This window comes from Phoenix dactylifera, chromosome 18 (genome assembly GCF_009389715.1).
Source record: "Phoenix dactylifera cultivar Barhee BC4 chromosome 18, palm_55x_up_171113_PBpolish2nd_filt_p, whole genome shotgun sequence".
NCBI lineage: Eukaryota > Viridiplantae > Streptophyta > Magnoliopsida > Arecales > Arecaceae > Phoenix > Phoenix dactylifera.
This window is the reverse complement of record NC_052409.1, coordinates 6,268,916-6,284,156: the sequence shown is the minus strand read 5'-3', so window position 1 is coordinate 6,284,156 and position 15,241 is coordinate 6,268,916. Positions and strand designations below refer to the sequence as shown.

Below are 15,241 nucleotides of genomic sequence, written 5' to 3'. Positions count from 1 at the left end.
GGAAGAGGATTGGGTTAACCAAGTAAGAGGGGCATCAGCCCCTCTTCACTTAGTTGGTGCGACATGAAGAGAGAAAGGGCCGACGCCCCCTCTTGGAAAGTAGTCAAGGGCTCCTAACTTGTAGGAGCCCTTCATCCTTATAAAAGAAGGACTAGGGCCGGCGCCCTAGATGAACTTTTCCTCCTCTTCAAGCCGTGGCCACCCCCTCTCCATCTCCTCTTGTTTCAGCCGCAAGCAAGGGAAGAAGAAGATCCAAGTGTTGGCGGCCTCCTCCCCTTCCCTTCCTTCATCCAACGCAAGGAAGAAAAGAAGGCTGCGTGGGGATTCTTCTTCATCCTCTTTTTCATCCTTCTTCTTCCTCCTCTCAAGCATATTCAAGAGTTGAAAGAAAGAGTGGAGATCAGCCATCAAAAGAAGTCTTTGCAAGGGAGCTAGCACCTCGGGAAGACAAGAGATCTTTGATCAGGTCCTCTGCTTCGTGTGGATACCCGTAGAGGCCGGACGTTTGAACGGCTTCAAACGAACCCTCAACCTAAAACCACGAGCTTCAGTTTGCGGTGATCATCTACCTGCACAAGGTGAAGATTTGATCTTCCTAAAGGTTTTAAAAGTATTAATCCTTATCTTAACTACGAACGGTCTAGAAACAGCGTTCATGCGATGAACGTCGATCCCGCTTATGCCGATTCCGCTGCAATCTGATTTTTGTTTTGAAATATCAGCGGCATAGGCGGGTTCCCAACAATTACCTCTTTACATGAAGAAGTCATTAGAGAACATTCTAGTATGATGGCTGGTCATTCTAGAAGAGATAAAACCATTGCAATCAAGGTATGCCAAATCAACCGAACCGGACAGTATAGGGTGTACCGTACTATACCGGTTTGGTACCGATACACAATACGAAGGGTGTGGCAACATTCGGTATAGTGAACCGGCCTTGTACTGTACCGTACCGACATAGTGATAGGGTTGACACCGGTATGAGGCCGGTACCAAGATGGGATACCTTGATTGCAATGGTTGTGGACCATTTCTATTGGCCTAGTTTCAAGCGAGAAGTTGGTAGAAGTGTCTCACAATGTTGGAGTCATCAAATTTCAAAGGGAAGAAAGAAATATACACTCATTATCTTTGCCACATGAGCCTTGGCAAGACCTAAGCATGGACTTTGTCCTAGGGTTGCCAAAGTCTCCTAGGGGTCATGATTATGTTCTTATGGTTGTGGATCACCTATTCTAAGATGGCTCACTATATTCCTTGTTCGAAGACTCTCATTGCTTTCTGTTGTGCTAAACTCTTCTTTAAGAAAGTTGTTCTTCCAAGGTCCGCTGAACCGGTACTGAGACCCATATCGGTCAGCGGACGGGCCGGTACGGTTCGGCCTACGAATAGTTCTTCTTCATGGGGTGCCTAAGACTATTGTTTCTAATCATAATATGAAATTCATAAGATACTTTTGGTGCACATTATGGAAGATTCTAAAAACGAAGCTACAATTTTCTTCTTCATTTATTCACAAATTGATGGTGCAAGGGAAGTTGTTAATAGGAGTTTGGGTGGTTTGCTTCATTGTTGTGTTGGTGATCATGTTAATAATTGGGATCAGGTTCTTCCTTTAGCTGAATTTACTTATAATAGTTTGGTAAATGGAACTATAGGTCGTAGTCTCTTCGAGATTGTGACAGGTTCAATTCCAAGAAAGCCATTGCCGGTGTTGAAGCTGAAGCTTTTGCCAAACATATTTGTGAGCTACATGATGAAATTGGAAGAAAGATCACTTTGAGCAATGAAGGCTATGCAGTTCATGCTAATTTGAGAAGATGGTTTGCTGTATTCAAAGAGACATGGTTATGGTGTGAATCAGACTTGAACATTACCCTAAGGGGGGTGCATACAAGAAACTTCATTCAAAAAGTGCTGGCCTCTACAAGATTCTCAAGAAAATAGGCTTTGATGCTTATATTTTTGACCTGCCCGAGGATATGGGGATTAGTAATATCTTTAATGTTGAAGATCTCACTTTATATCAAGGCCATGATGATGATGCACAACATGACACCCTTGGTTCTAGACTTCTACCAGCTCCACATTTGAAAAAGGAGATTGAAGACATTGTTGACCATCAAGTGGTTTCTACGAGAGGTGGTGGCTGCCAAAAGTATCTTGTCAAATGGAGGGGGTGTCCACTTTCAGAGTGTACATGGATTGCGGATGAAGAGCTCCAAAATGCTTGGTCATGATCTTTATGATAAATTCCATGCTTTTACCTCGCGAGAGTCGAGTCTTCTCAAGCAGGGGATGGATGATGGAGGACGTTGGCAGCAGCCATTAAAGACTTATAAAAGGCACCTTAAGGCTGATTTTAATGCTCAAGCCTTGCTTTGGAATGTGTTGGATGATGTGGGGTCATCTTGGGACCTTGCTTAGAGTCAGTTAGTTATTCTGGAATCTTAGTTTTATTTTGTTCAACAGTAGTATAATGCTGGTTCAGTTTTATTAATGTTTTCTCCAGATTTTATAGTTAGGGGCATTTTTGTAATTTTTCAGATTTTCTGGACATAGTTTGTTATATGGTTCATGGATCATATTTTAGGTCTATTTATCTTTTGGGACTTTATTTATAGTCTTTAGTTGGGTTTTATTTGTCCAGATTACAGATTTGTTATTTGGAGTCGAAGTCCTAATAGGAGTAGGAGTATTAAAAGTCCTTAATGCGGTCGTAATCTCTATTATTTGTAGGAAATCAAAATATCAGAGATTTTTATTAGCAGTTATGCTTTCTCTTAGAGTTGTGTAATATCACTGTAACCCTAGGTGTGATGTCTAAGGGATTCTAGGTGTGCTTCCCAGAAAAAAAAGTTTTCTATCTCTTTTTTTTCTTTAATTACAACATCCTAAAATCTCAAACTTAGATCTAATTCTATCCTCACTAAACCCTAGCAACCAAAAGCAACAAAACTCATGGCAACTCATCCATCAATTAGCCTTTAAATTCACAAAACAAACAAAATTTTTTATTGTCGTTTTTCTACTCTCAACCCACATAAAACCTTCAAAACTTCATCTTTTTGCCTCTATTTTGCTCCCAAATAACTCCTCATCCATATACCAACATAAATCCTAGTTTCTTACATAATTTTCCTTCCCTTTCAGCACAAAACAACCCATTAAGAATCCCTGAAATTTTCCTAACCAAGGCTGTTGTACATCAGTTTGGTATAAGACCTGAGGTTTGCAACATGTTCACGCGTCCAGGAAGGCCTTTTAGAGGAAGACTAACTAATATCCAACGACATAGGATGTTGTTCAGAATCATGGCGCAACTAGATGGAATAGCTGCTCTATTTGATGATGTTGAAAGCTGGATTTCTCAACCTAGTTGCAACCTGACAGTTGGTGCTCAAGTAGAAACATTGAATGTAACAATAATGCAGGATATGGTGAAAGTTAAGAAATTCGGCTTGAAAAACAGCAACAAAATCCTTTCCAGAGATGTGATTTGAGGGTTGTTCATGTGCAAGGAGCTTGTCAAAATCCTAATCTTGAGTGGGCTAGAGAATCTTTGGAAAGAGCTGGCTATGAACCATATGATACAACTGGTGATAAAACAAAGAACGTTAGGATGGATGTTCCAGATTTTGAAGGAAGGAATGATCCTGCAATATTCCTTGATTGGTTGGCTTCTATTGAGGACTATTTTGATTGGTATGACATGATCGATGAACAAAGAGTGAGATTTGCCAAGATGAAGCAGGTAGGCTTAGCAAAAGTTTAGTGGACTGGTACTGTTACTGAACGTGATATTAGGAGGTTGACATAGCCACCAATTAGTACATGATAAGAGATGAAAGCAGGGCCGACAGAATCGGTACCGGGCACCATATCGGTTGTCTGGCGGCATGAGTTGGTATGGGCCTGCACCGTGCCGTGCCAGGCCTGTACCGACATAGTAGAAGAGACGGAAGAGAGGGAGAACGAGAGAGAAAAAGAGAGAGAAGAGGGAGGCCAGCGGAGGGCTAGGGAGCCGCCAGAAAGCCGTGGAAGAAGGGCTCCGCTTTAATCCCCTGTTTTGTTCAAAATAGGGGCCAGAGGGGGCCTTTTATTTTTGAGATTTTTAAGTGAAAGTTGGCAATGGGTTTGCCGATTTTCACTTAAAAACACCAAAAAAAAGGGGCCCCTTCGGTCCCTGTTTCGAATGAAACAGGGGACCGGAGCGAGCCCCTCTTTCGCAGCTCCCTCCGCGCGGCGGCTCCTTGGCCTCCGCCGGCCGGCCTCGACCTTCCTATCTCTTCCTTTTTCTCCCTCTCCCTCCCTCGTTGTCTCCCTCTTTTCCTCGTTCTCCTTTGTCTTCTCTCCCTTTAGCCCCTGCCTCGTTTTCATCGCCGGAACCGTCCTGGTTTGCACCCGGTATGACTCGGGGCGCCCCGAACCGTCCGGTTTGGGACGGTTCCACTAACACTGGATGACAACCGTGCTTCATGAGAAGCATATGCTAGCGAATTATCATGATAAGTTGTGCAAACAATTTGTGTCTTTGAAGTAGGCAGCATGTCGGTGGCAGAGTATATGCAAAGTTTGATGACTTGAAGACTAGGAGCCAAGATGTGGAGGATCCCATCAATGCTTGGTTTATTTAAGGTTGGTTAGAGGCTGATATATGGACAACATTAATTTGACAACCAATTTATAGCGTGGAACATGCATTCCAGGTAGTTCTCAACATGGAGGAGTATTTGAGGTTCCCTAACACTAGAAAAATTAGATCTCAAGCTAGGGAGCCAAAGTTCCAAGGTTGTTGAATAGAAGAATTTGGTGAGCTAAAGACTCAAGTTGTTGCTGAAGATACGAAAATGCACCTCACATCCTAACCAAAAAGTACTTTCAAGTTGAGAGCAAGAAATCGGATGTTATTTGTGCTGTAGAATCTCAAGAAGTGAAAGAAATAGCTATTGGTTATGACTCAGATATGCCTCCGGAAGTATCTAAGTTGTTGTCTGAGTTTTTTCTGATGTAGTACCTGAAGAGTTGCCAAATGAACTCCTTTTGCGTAATATTCAACATGCTATAGACCCTATACTAGGGTCTTAATTTCCTAACCTTCGTACCTATGGCATGAATTCAAGTAGAAGAGCTACTGTCTTGCTTTATGTACACCAGAGAAGGATGGTTCTTGGCATGTGTGTTGATGGCTAAGCTATTAACTTGATTACTGACAAGTATCGGCATGGTACACTATACCATACCGAATTGGGCGGTACAAGGCGTACCGTATTGGTTCAATACTGGTAAATGGTATGGAGGATGTACCAACAGTCCATATGCCAAACTAGCCCTCCGTACCAGGCGTACTGACACAGTGACAAGGTGACACTAGTACAGGGCCTGGTACCGAGACAGCGTACATTGAGTATCGGTTTCCACCTTGTGTTGATGATATGTTGGATGTTACAAGGGGTGATACTGTCTTTTCAAAGATAGATTTGAAGAGTGGCTATCATCAAATCCATGTAAGGCCTGGTGAGACCAAGGATGTCCTTTATGAGTGGGTGGTCATACTTTTTGGCCTTTCTAGCGCCCCTAGCACATTCATGCACCTCATGATTCATATATTACAACCCTTTATTTGCCACTTTGGGGTTGTTTATTTTTTATGATATTTTGATATATAGTAAGACCAAAGAGGAGCACATCTCTCATCCACAACAAGCTATGAGAGTTCTTCGCCGAGAGAAGTTTTAGACAAATTTGAATAAGTGTTTATTCATAACTTCAAAGGCTGCCTTTTTTGGTTTTTTTGTTTCTTCTAAAGGAGTGGAGGTTGATTCGGAAAAAGTTAAAGCTACTCGAGAGTGGCCTATTCCTTCTACTTTGCATGAAATTTGAAGTTTTCATAGCTACATTCTATGATGCTTCAACAAAAATTGCAGCACTATAATGGCTCTGATCACTAATTGCATGAAGATAGGACAGTTGTTTTAACCTAGGCAACAACAAAAACATTTGAAGCAGTTAGGAAAAGGATGACTGAAGCACCTCTTTTGCACTTTCCGGATTTTTCTAAGGTTCGAGCTATTGAGGTGTCGTGATATTACATGTTGGTATAGGAGCTGTACTTTAGTCAAGAAGGCCATCTAATTGCTTATTTTAGCAAGAAGCTGAATGAAGCTAAGCAAAAGCATTCGACTTATGATAAAGAATTCTATATTGTGGTTGATACACTTCATTATTGGCAACATTTTCTTATTCCTAAGGAGTTTATGTTGTATTTCGAGCATGAAGCTCTTAAACACATCAACTTTCAAAGTAAATTGAGTTGTCGCCATGGCAAGTGGGTTGCTATTGTACAAGAATATGCTTTTGTTATCAAGTATAAGGTGGAACTGAAAACAAATCAATTGATGCTCTCAGCTGTGTAGTGGGTCGAGTGGCACTAATTCTTTCTTCTATGGCTGTCCAAGTTGTGGGGTTTTATTTGCTTAAGAAAGATTATTTTTCTTGCAAGGATTTTAGCATCATATATGCTAATTTGATGGCTGGACAGCATGCCGACCATTCAGATTTCTGTTTGTGTAATGGTTATCTTTTCAAAGGAACTCACCTTTGCTTGCCTAATTCCTCTTTACATGAGCAAGTAATTAGAGAATTACATTCCGCTGGGATGGCTGGCCGTTGTGGAAGAGATAAAACCATTGCAATGGTTGAGGACTGTTTCTGTTGGCCTAGTTTGAAGCGAGATATTGCTAGAATTGCGTCACAATGTTGGACTGGTCAAATTTCAAAGGGAAGAAAGAAAAAAAAAGGTTTGTACATACCATTACCTTTGCTGCACGAGCCTTGGCAAGATCTAAGCATGGACTTTGTCCTAAGGTTGCCAAAGACTCTTAGTGGCATGGTTTGCCGTACTGGCCCAAAACGGACGGTACGGAGCGTACCATATCGTACCAGTTCGGTATTGGTATTTAGTACAGGTGGCGTATTGATACTCGGTATGCCAAAAAAACTCTATATCGTACCGTACTAATACTGTGCTAGTGTGGCATTGGTACGGGGTCCGGTACCGAGACGGCGAACCTTGCTTAGAGGTCTTGATTCTATTCTTGTGGTTGTGGATCTCTATTCTATGATGGCTCATTTTATTTCTTGTTCGAAGACTTCCAATGCTTTCCATATTGCCAAACTCTTCTTTAAAAAGTTGTTCGTCTTCATGGGTTGCCTAAGACTACTGTTTTTGACTCCGATGTAAAATTCATAAGTTACTTTTGGTGCAGTTTATGGAAGATGCTGAAAATGAAGCTACAATTTTTTTCAATTTCATCCACAAATCGATGGTCAAAGGGAAGCTGTCAATAGGAGTTTGGGTGATTTGCTTCATTGTTGTGTTGGTGATCATGTTAATAATTAGGATCAAGTTCTTCTTATGGCTGAATTTGCTTATGTGAATTAAGTAAATCAAGCTACAGGTTGTAGTCCCTTCGAGGTTGTAACAGATTCAGTTCCAAGGAAGCCAGTTGATCTGGTTCTTTTACCTGTTGATGCACACCCTAGTGTTGAAGCTGAAGTTTTTGCCAAGCATATCTGTGAGATGAAATTCGAAGAAATATTGCTTTAAGCAATGAAGGCTATAAAGAACATGCTGATTTGAGGCGATGATTTCTGTATTCAAAGGAGGCGGCATGGTTATGGTGTGAATCAGACCTGAATGTTATCCTAAGGTTGCATACAAGAAACTACATCCATAAAGTGCTGGTCCCTACAAGGTTCCAATGTTTATATTCTTGACCTGCCCGAGGATGTGGGATTTTCTAATATCTTTAATGTTGAATAGCTCACTTTTTGTCAAGGCCATGATGATATGATGCACAACACGACACATCCATTGCTAGACTTCCACTAACTCTATGTTTGAAGGAGGAGATTGAAGACATTGTTGACAATCAAGTAGTTTCTACAAGAGGTGGTGGCTACCAAAAGTATATTGTCAAATGGAGAGGGCATTTGCCATCAGAATACACATGGATCACGGATAAAGAGCTCCAAAAGCTTGATCATGATCTTTATGAGAGATTCCATGCTTTTAACTTGCTGGAGTCAAGTCTTCTCAAGCCGGGGAGAGATGATCAAGGATGTTGGTAGCAGCCATTGAAGACCCATAAAAGGCATCCTAAGGCTGGTTCTAATTCTCAAGCCTTGATTTGGAATGTATTGGATGATGTGGTTCCCTCTTGGAACCTTGCTTAGGGTCAATTAGTCATTATAGAATCTTAGTTTTATTAGTTGAAAATTACGATTTGTTATTTGGAGTCCAAGTCCTAGCCGGAGTAGGAAACTAAAACTCTATAAATAGGGCTGTAATCTCTCATTATTTGAAAGGAAATCTCAGGGATTTTTCCTAAGCAATCATGCTTTCTTTTAGAGTTGTGTGGTGCAATTTTAATGCTTGGTGTGATGCTTATGGGATTCTTGGTGTGTGATGCCTTCGGGATTCTCGGTGTGATGCCCAGAAAATCAATTCTTTTCTTTTTCTTTTTCTTTAATTACAACATACTAAAATCTCAAATTCAGATCTGATTCCATCACACTAAACCCTAGCAACCAAAAGCAACTAAACCTGTGGCTACCCAACCATCAATTAGTCTTTGAATTCATGAAACAAATAAATTTTTTCTTGTTTTTCTATTTTCAGCTCACATAAAACTCTCAAAATTTCATATTTTTGCCTCTATTTTGCACCCAAATCACTCTCCATCCATATACCAGCATAAACCCTAGTTCTGACACAATTTCCCTTCCCTTTTAGCCGAAAACAATCCATTAACCATCCCTGAAATTTCCCTAGCATTAACCATCCCTGAAATTTCCCTAGCAGAGGATGTCCTACATTTTGGTATCAGAGTTGAGGTTTGCAGCATGTCGATCCATACCTTTTAGGAGATGACTGATTGATATCCAATGAGATGAGATGCTATTCAGAATCATGGAGCAACTAGATAGGATAAGCGCTCGATTGGATGATATTGTAAGCTGGATTTCTCAACCTAGTTACAACCTGACAGTTCGGATCAAGGAGAAACATCCAAATGTAACAATAATGCTGGACATGGTGAAAATTAGGAAATTCAACTTGAAAAACAGCAACAAAATCCTCTCCAAAGATGTGATTTGAGGGCTGTTCATGTGCAAGGAGCTTGTCAAAATCCTAATATTGAGTGTGCTAGAGAATCATTGGAAAGAGCTGGCTATGAACCATATGATACATCTGGTGATATCACAAAGAAAGTTAGGATGGTGTTCCAGATTTTGAAGGAAGGATTTGATTGGTTGAGCTCTATTGAGGAGTATTTTGATTGGTATGACATGATCGTTGAGCGAAGAGTGAGATTTGCCAAGATGAAGCTGGTAGGCCTAGCAAAAGTTTGGTGAACTAGTATTGAAGGTGATATTAGGATGTTTGAGGTAGCCACCAATAAGTACATGGCAAGAGATGAAAGCCATGCTTCGTGAGAAGTATATGCCAGCGAATTATCAATTTATCATGATAAGTTGTGTGAACAATTTGTGATTTTGAAGCAAGGAAGCATGTCGGTGGCAGAGTATATGCAAGGTTTGCTGAATTGAACACTAAGAGCCAAGTTGTGGAGGATCCCCACCAAATGCTTGATCAATTTAAGGCTGGCTTAAGGGCTGATATATGGAGAGCATCAATTCGACAACCAATTTATAGTGTGGATTGTGGAACTTGCATTTCAGATAGTTCTCAACATGGAGGAGTATTTGAGTTTCCCTATTTCTAGAAAAATTAGATCTCAAGCCTGAGAGGCTACAGCTATAAGGTCTAATGAAAAACCAACTGTCTAAGCTTCAAATTGGCTTCATCCTCAGCATGGTCTCACAGTTACATTGCCTCCCCTCCTCCTCCCAATTAAAAGAACAAAAAAAGAAAAGAAAAAAGGAAGAGAAAAAGAAAAAAGCCTGCAAGGCTTCAGCTATAGCAAATGGGCTTTCAGGTACCCTCCATATGGGGTTTAGGTTGAGTCTTTGTAGTTTGTCCTTTATAACCAAGTCCTTTCAAATTGTTGTCAATAAGTGCTATTTGAAAGGAATTTCTATAAGATCTTTTTCCATGGCATCCCAATCTGATCATCAAGGACGCCAACCTTTGAGCTCAAAGGGGAAAAAAGAAGAAGAGGAAGAAGATGGATACCTTCAACTTTAGGTTGTTAATGCTTGGCAAGCAGTGAAATTGAATGTATGAAACTTCATCAATCGAATCCTAGTGCCTCAAGTATGCAATTAGATTGGCAACATATAAGATTAGTTTGATCTTTACGCTTTTTGGCAAATCAAGAAAGTAACCATAGTGTCCAAAACATGGTTCACCGTATCAGCCCGAACCGGGTGGTACAGAGACATATCGTACTGTATAGGTTCGGTACCGGTATCTGGTATGGAGACGTACTCACATTCGGCACACCGAAAAGACCTCATATCATACCGTACCGACACAATGTTGGTGCGGCACCGGTTTCCTCAATTGCAACTTTGAAAGGTTCCAGTTATGAATCATCAAGCCTGATGCAAACAATTTTGACGTTTTTACCACGACATTAGCTACAAATGCTATACTGTCTCAAGAGTATGTTGCCATCACCTCATATTCTGTTGGTGGGGGTTTTCTTTGCCCTTAAACTCAAGGATATAGCTCAAATTTTCTTGGTATCCCTTGCTTAGTATCAACCATTATCCATGTTATTCTTATCATGGACTCGGCTAGCATGATTAATTCTTTAATTGTAGGTTAGTATCTAACTCGTGTAACAATGACAACATGAAGAAGTTCCAAATGGCAGAAAAAAAATAAAGCAAAAGGCAGAAAATGTCTTTCTTTTGGCTGTAGTTATGAAAGAGACGTCCTGGTCTTTCTTTTGGCCTTATTACTGAAAAATAATATAGCTTCACAACTTTTACCTAAATCCTCCAATGATTCATATTGTACTTTGTTCCATAACCAGCAGTCCTGGCTGAACCTACCAACATCTTAACATGAACTTTGTCTTGACTCTTTACATGCCTAATCATTTGATTAAAGAACAGCCTGCATAGATGTTGAATGCTAAGGATGAAGTGTTTGGGCACAACAAAACTACACATTTAGATATCATATGTAGGAGAATGCCATATAGCAATAAAAGTGCTGCAAATATCTGAAATATATTAAGATCCTATGTGCTTGTTTAAGAGAAATGCTACCTTCTGCAATTTTTATTTGTTAAATGAAGTACTAAGAGGTAAACTTGATGATTAAAAAAATAATAATTCTAGAATCCTTATTTTGTTAGTAATTTTGCATATTTGCTGAACTTTTCACCAGTGGTCACTTGGGAATTCAAGGAAACGATAATGCTTGAACTATTAGGCAATTTGACAGTTCAGTGCTGTTGTGTCAGCGGTGTTAGATTCATTATTCAAACTACATGTTGACCAACTTCAAAATTATGTTCCCAGCATCATACAGTCATTAGTAATTTCTTGGACTAGATTTATAATTAAAAATCATGTTTTGCATGGCTAACAAGTAATCAAATTGCAGTTGGAAAAAGAAGCTGTGCTGAAGGGCATTCCTCCAGAACAAGCTCATGACATTGATATTCCTCCCCCAAGACCCAAAAGGAAACCAAGCTCTCCATATCCTCGGAAGAGTTGGGTAGGTTCTGTCTCTCCAACTGGGGGTGCAATGAGCGACAAATCATCAAAATCTGTTTCTCTTGTGAGCACCAATAAACAAGTCTTGGACATGGGAAGTGAAGCACCTCAAAAGGCACACATTTCTCTCCCTTGTTGCTTTCCATTATAAAAGCTTTTCTATGGTTCATTATTGTCTTATTTGGTTTCTTCCCCCCTTTCCTAAGTTTTTACCCCTTTAATTCTTTGTTCAGAAATTTGCTGCAACTGTAACATTGCAAAAGAAAGAAGTTTCTGAAGACAGAAGCTGCTCAGAAGTTCTTAACTTCTTTCATGATGCTCCGTCTGCTTCCATCTCTTCTGTGAACAAGAGCTCTTCAAATCCTTATACGTACATGGAGTTTGTGCCCAAGATGAAAGAAATAAAAGAGAGTACAACAGACAAATCTTCTGCCTCTGTTGAAGTGAATAAGGATCTAAACATAGATGGCACAGCCTATACCGCTCAGGAAATTCAGAGACCTGAAGGATTTCACATGGATTCACAAACAAATTTAGCTCGTGAAAAGGTTGCAGATACATCAAAGCAGCAAGAGAACCTTGGTTCATTATTAAGGGACAATATGCAAGGCAATTGTAGCAACTCAAAACAAGTTCCTGTGCATTTATTAGACAGAAGTGGTAAAGAAGTCGAGCAGACAACAGACTCTGATGGACATAATTTCACAGCAGTGCCTGGCCACGTGGGAGGAGCTCAAGAAAATTCCAAGTCATTCATCAGTCCTACGGTTTCTGCCACACCAAAGCTCCACAACAGTTCTGCAATGCCTTGTATTCACCAATCATTTCCTGCTTTGCCACCTTTTACCATGTTCCACGGCAATCAGGATGCTTATAGGTCATTCCTCAACCTCCCAACCACCTTCTCTAGTCTCATCATGTCTACCTTATTACAAAATCCAGCAGTTCATGCAGCAGCCAGCCTGGCAGCATCATTCTGGCCGTCTGCAGATGTGGATTCTTCTGCTGATTCAACTCCAGAAACCCTATCTGGGGGATTTCAAGTAAGGCACACGAACCATTCTCCAAGCCTGGCATCTATTGCTGCTGCTACAGTTGCAGCTGCATCAGCATGGTGGGCAACTCAAGGCCTATTACCATTATTCCCTCCTCAAATTGGTTTCACATTTAATCCAGCACCCACAACCACAATTCCCACATTGACTGCAGCCCAGGCTCCAGAATATAAGACAGAAGGAAAAGAAGTCACATTTCAGAATCCTGTAGCAGAAGATCAAGCTGTAAATCCAGATCAATCTATGGCTTTAAATACACGTCATCCTTCTTCTAAATCATCATCAGAAGCAGAGGATTTAGATGACAGTGGAAGTGGTGAAAGATCACATTGCACGGAGCTCAAGGCATCTAGAACTAACAAGTTTAAACCATTAGCAGCAACTGGATTTAATGATTCTGATGAGACAAAGATAGAGAAGAAACCTGATCGTTCTTCATGTGGCTCCAATACACCTTCGAGCAGTGAAGTTGAAACAGATACCATACTGGATGAGCATGAGAAAGTCAACGATGAAGCTAAACAAGCCTGTTTTGGTAATCCTTCACCTGGACAGACTAACAATCGCAGATCTCGAAGCAATGGGAGCATTTCTGAGGAGGTTGTAATCTGGCAAATTTTCTAGTTCATCACTAGGCCCGTAACTATTGAACACCCATGACTGCTTCTCTAATTTATGTTTTGTTTGTCAGGGTCGACTTGCCTTCCAAGCGCTCTTCAGTCGAGAAGTGCTGCCTCAAAGCTTTTCGCCTCCACATACTGAAGATACAATGGCCAGAGAGAGAGAAGCTATGACCTTGCCGGTCGATCTTAACAAGGCATGTGCAACAACGGATCTCAATCATCTTCATGGCTTTACAAAGGAGGCTTCAAACAGAAGCAATGATAACACTGGAAATGATTCTTTGACAAGTGAAATTGGTCAGGGGAAGCTGAAGTCTCGTCGAACAGGATTCAGGCCTTATAAGAGGTGTTCAATGGAAGCTAAGGAAAACAGGACAGCAGCTGTTGAAGAGACCGGTAACAAGAGGGTACGTCTTGAAGGGGAAGCTTCAACCTGATAGCATGGGTGCAAGAACTCGTGCAAGTCAGGTTGCTGCTTCTGGAATGTAAGTTTATTTTTACTACTTATGGGACATAAAGTATGTCATGGACCATGGTTTCGAAACTTATTTTACTGTATCTTGTTGTATTGAAATAATCACGCAGCCCCTTTGGAAGGTGAACTGCTTGTAACCTTGCCTTTTTTTTGCTTTGACTCTGCTTAAGTATTTTGTTTGGCATTCCAATTCAAGAACTCCTTGATCAAGATTAATGTCTTTGCAGCAAGCACCTTAGGGCTCGTTTGGTTCGCAGGAAAAGAAGGAGGAAAGTGTGGTCAACGGAAAAGTAATGAGATGCCTTTTGTTTGGTTGGAGTTTTCAAAGGAAAGATATGGAAAAGTTGTATTTCTATAAGAATATGATTTCCACATTTTATGGAAAAATCTTTTTCATGAGAAACATGAGAAAGTTACTTTTCTATGAGGTGGGAATCATTTTATTTTTATTTTTTTCAAAAAAATCCTTCAATATTAAAGTAGTATTAAAGAGGCATTGAAAATCTAATTTTTATTAAGGGTATAATAAAAATTATATATAACTTTTTCAAGAAAGTGGATGGTCAATCAAATATAAACATTCCAAAAATTTGTCACTTTTCTATGGTCAACCAAACATGCCAAAAGTACTTTTCTAAACATTCTCTTTCTAGGAATCTGCTTTCCAGAATCATATTTCTAGGAGGAAAAATGCTTTCTGCGAACCAAATGAGCCCTTAGAGTTTTGTGCCTTACAGATGGCTCAAGAGTGCTACTCTTTCAATATGGTACTTATGATAAAGCTTAAATCTAGAGTGATCAATATTGTCTGGATTGGCGTAAAATTACATAAGACGTAGGATCAATGGTATAAGCTTAAAAGCTATTGGTTCAAGGATAAAGCAGACTATAAGGCAGATATCTTGTATCAGATGGAACTAGAATTGCAGCTGCAAACGTCAACATTTACAGATCATCTCAAGGAGAAGCATATGGATAAACTTTGTTTGGTGGCGCTGAAGTCCTCAGGCAGTTATTCATTTTTCTTCCCTAGTTCATGATATTCTACTAGAAAGCATCAATAAATTCTTTAAATAATAATAATAATAATTAGAGAAAAAAGAAAGAGATTTGAGTCCATGATTGTAGATTTTTTTGGTGCCCTGCAGTTTATCAAATTTTTTTATAAGCAGGTCCAACTTTGATTTTCCTTGGAGATATGGTAGAGCCGTTGTCTAGGGGAGAGGTAATGATGCCGAACCGGAAGGGAGAAATGGCTGCAGTGATGAGAACGTACTGTTGGGGTTCTGTACGTTGTAGCTTTAAGATGGAAACAGAAGAAGAGGGAGAAGAGAATGAGGAGGAGGAAGAGAAGAGGGAGAAGAGGAGGAGGAAGAGAGGAGGGG

General features: G+C 40.3%; 1 protein-coding gene and 1 long non-coding RNA gene across 5 annotated transcripts in view; both read left to right on the top strand.

Moving 5' to 3' along the window:
• LOC103722574 (protein LATE ELONGATED HYPOCOTYL-like) overlaps positions 1-14,042 on the top strand; it is a 29,643-nt gene extending 15,601 nt beyond the window's left edge. For all 4 annotated transcript variants that reach the window (XM_008813175.4, XM_026810575.2, XM_026810576.2 and 1 more), the window contains 3 exons: positions 11,591-11,818; positions 11,937-13,358; positions 13,450-14,042. In XM_008813175.4, the coding sequence (XP_008811397.2) occupies positions 11,591-11,818; positions 11,937-13,358; positions 13,450-13,818 (2,019 nt within the window). In that variant the 3' untranslated portion in view covers positions 13,819-14,042. The remainder of the gene's footprint in view (positions 1-11,590; positions 11,819-11,936; positions 13,359-13,449) is intronic.
• On the top strand, positions 702-8,400 carry LOC120104419. The gene is made up of 2 exons (XR_005506841.1): positions 702-6,803; positions 7,272-8,400. It is a non-coding gene; the product is annotated as an uncharacterized LOC120104419 (long non-coding RNA).
• Positions 14,043-15,241: the final 1,199 nt, after the last annotated feature.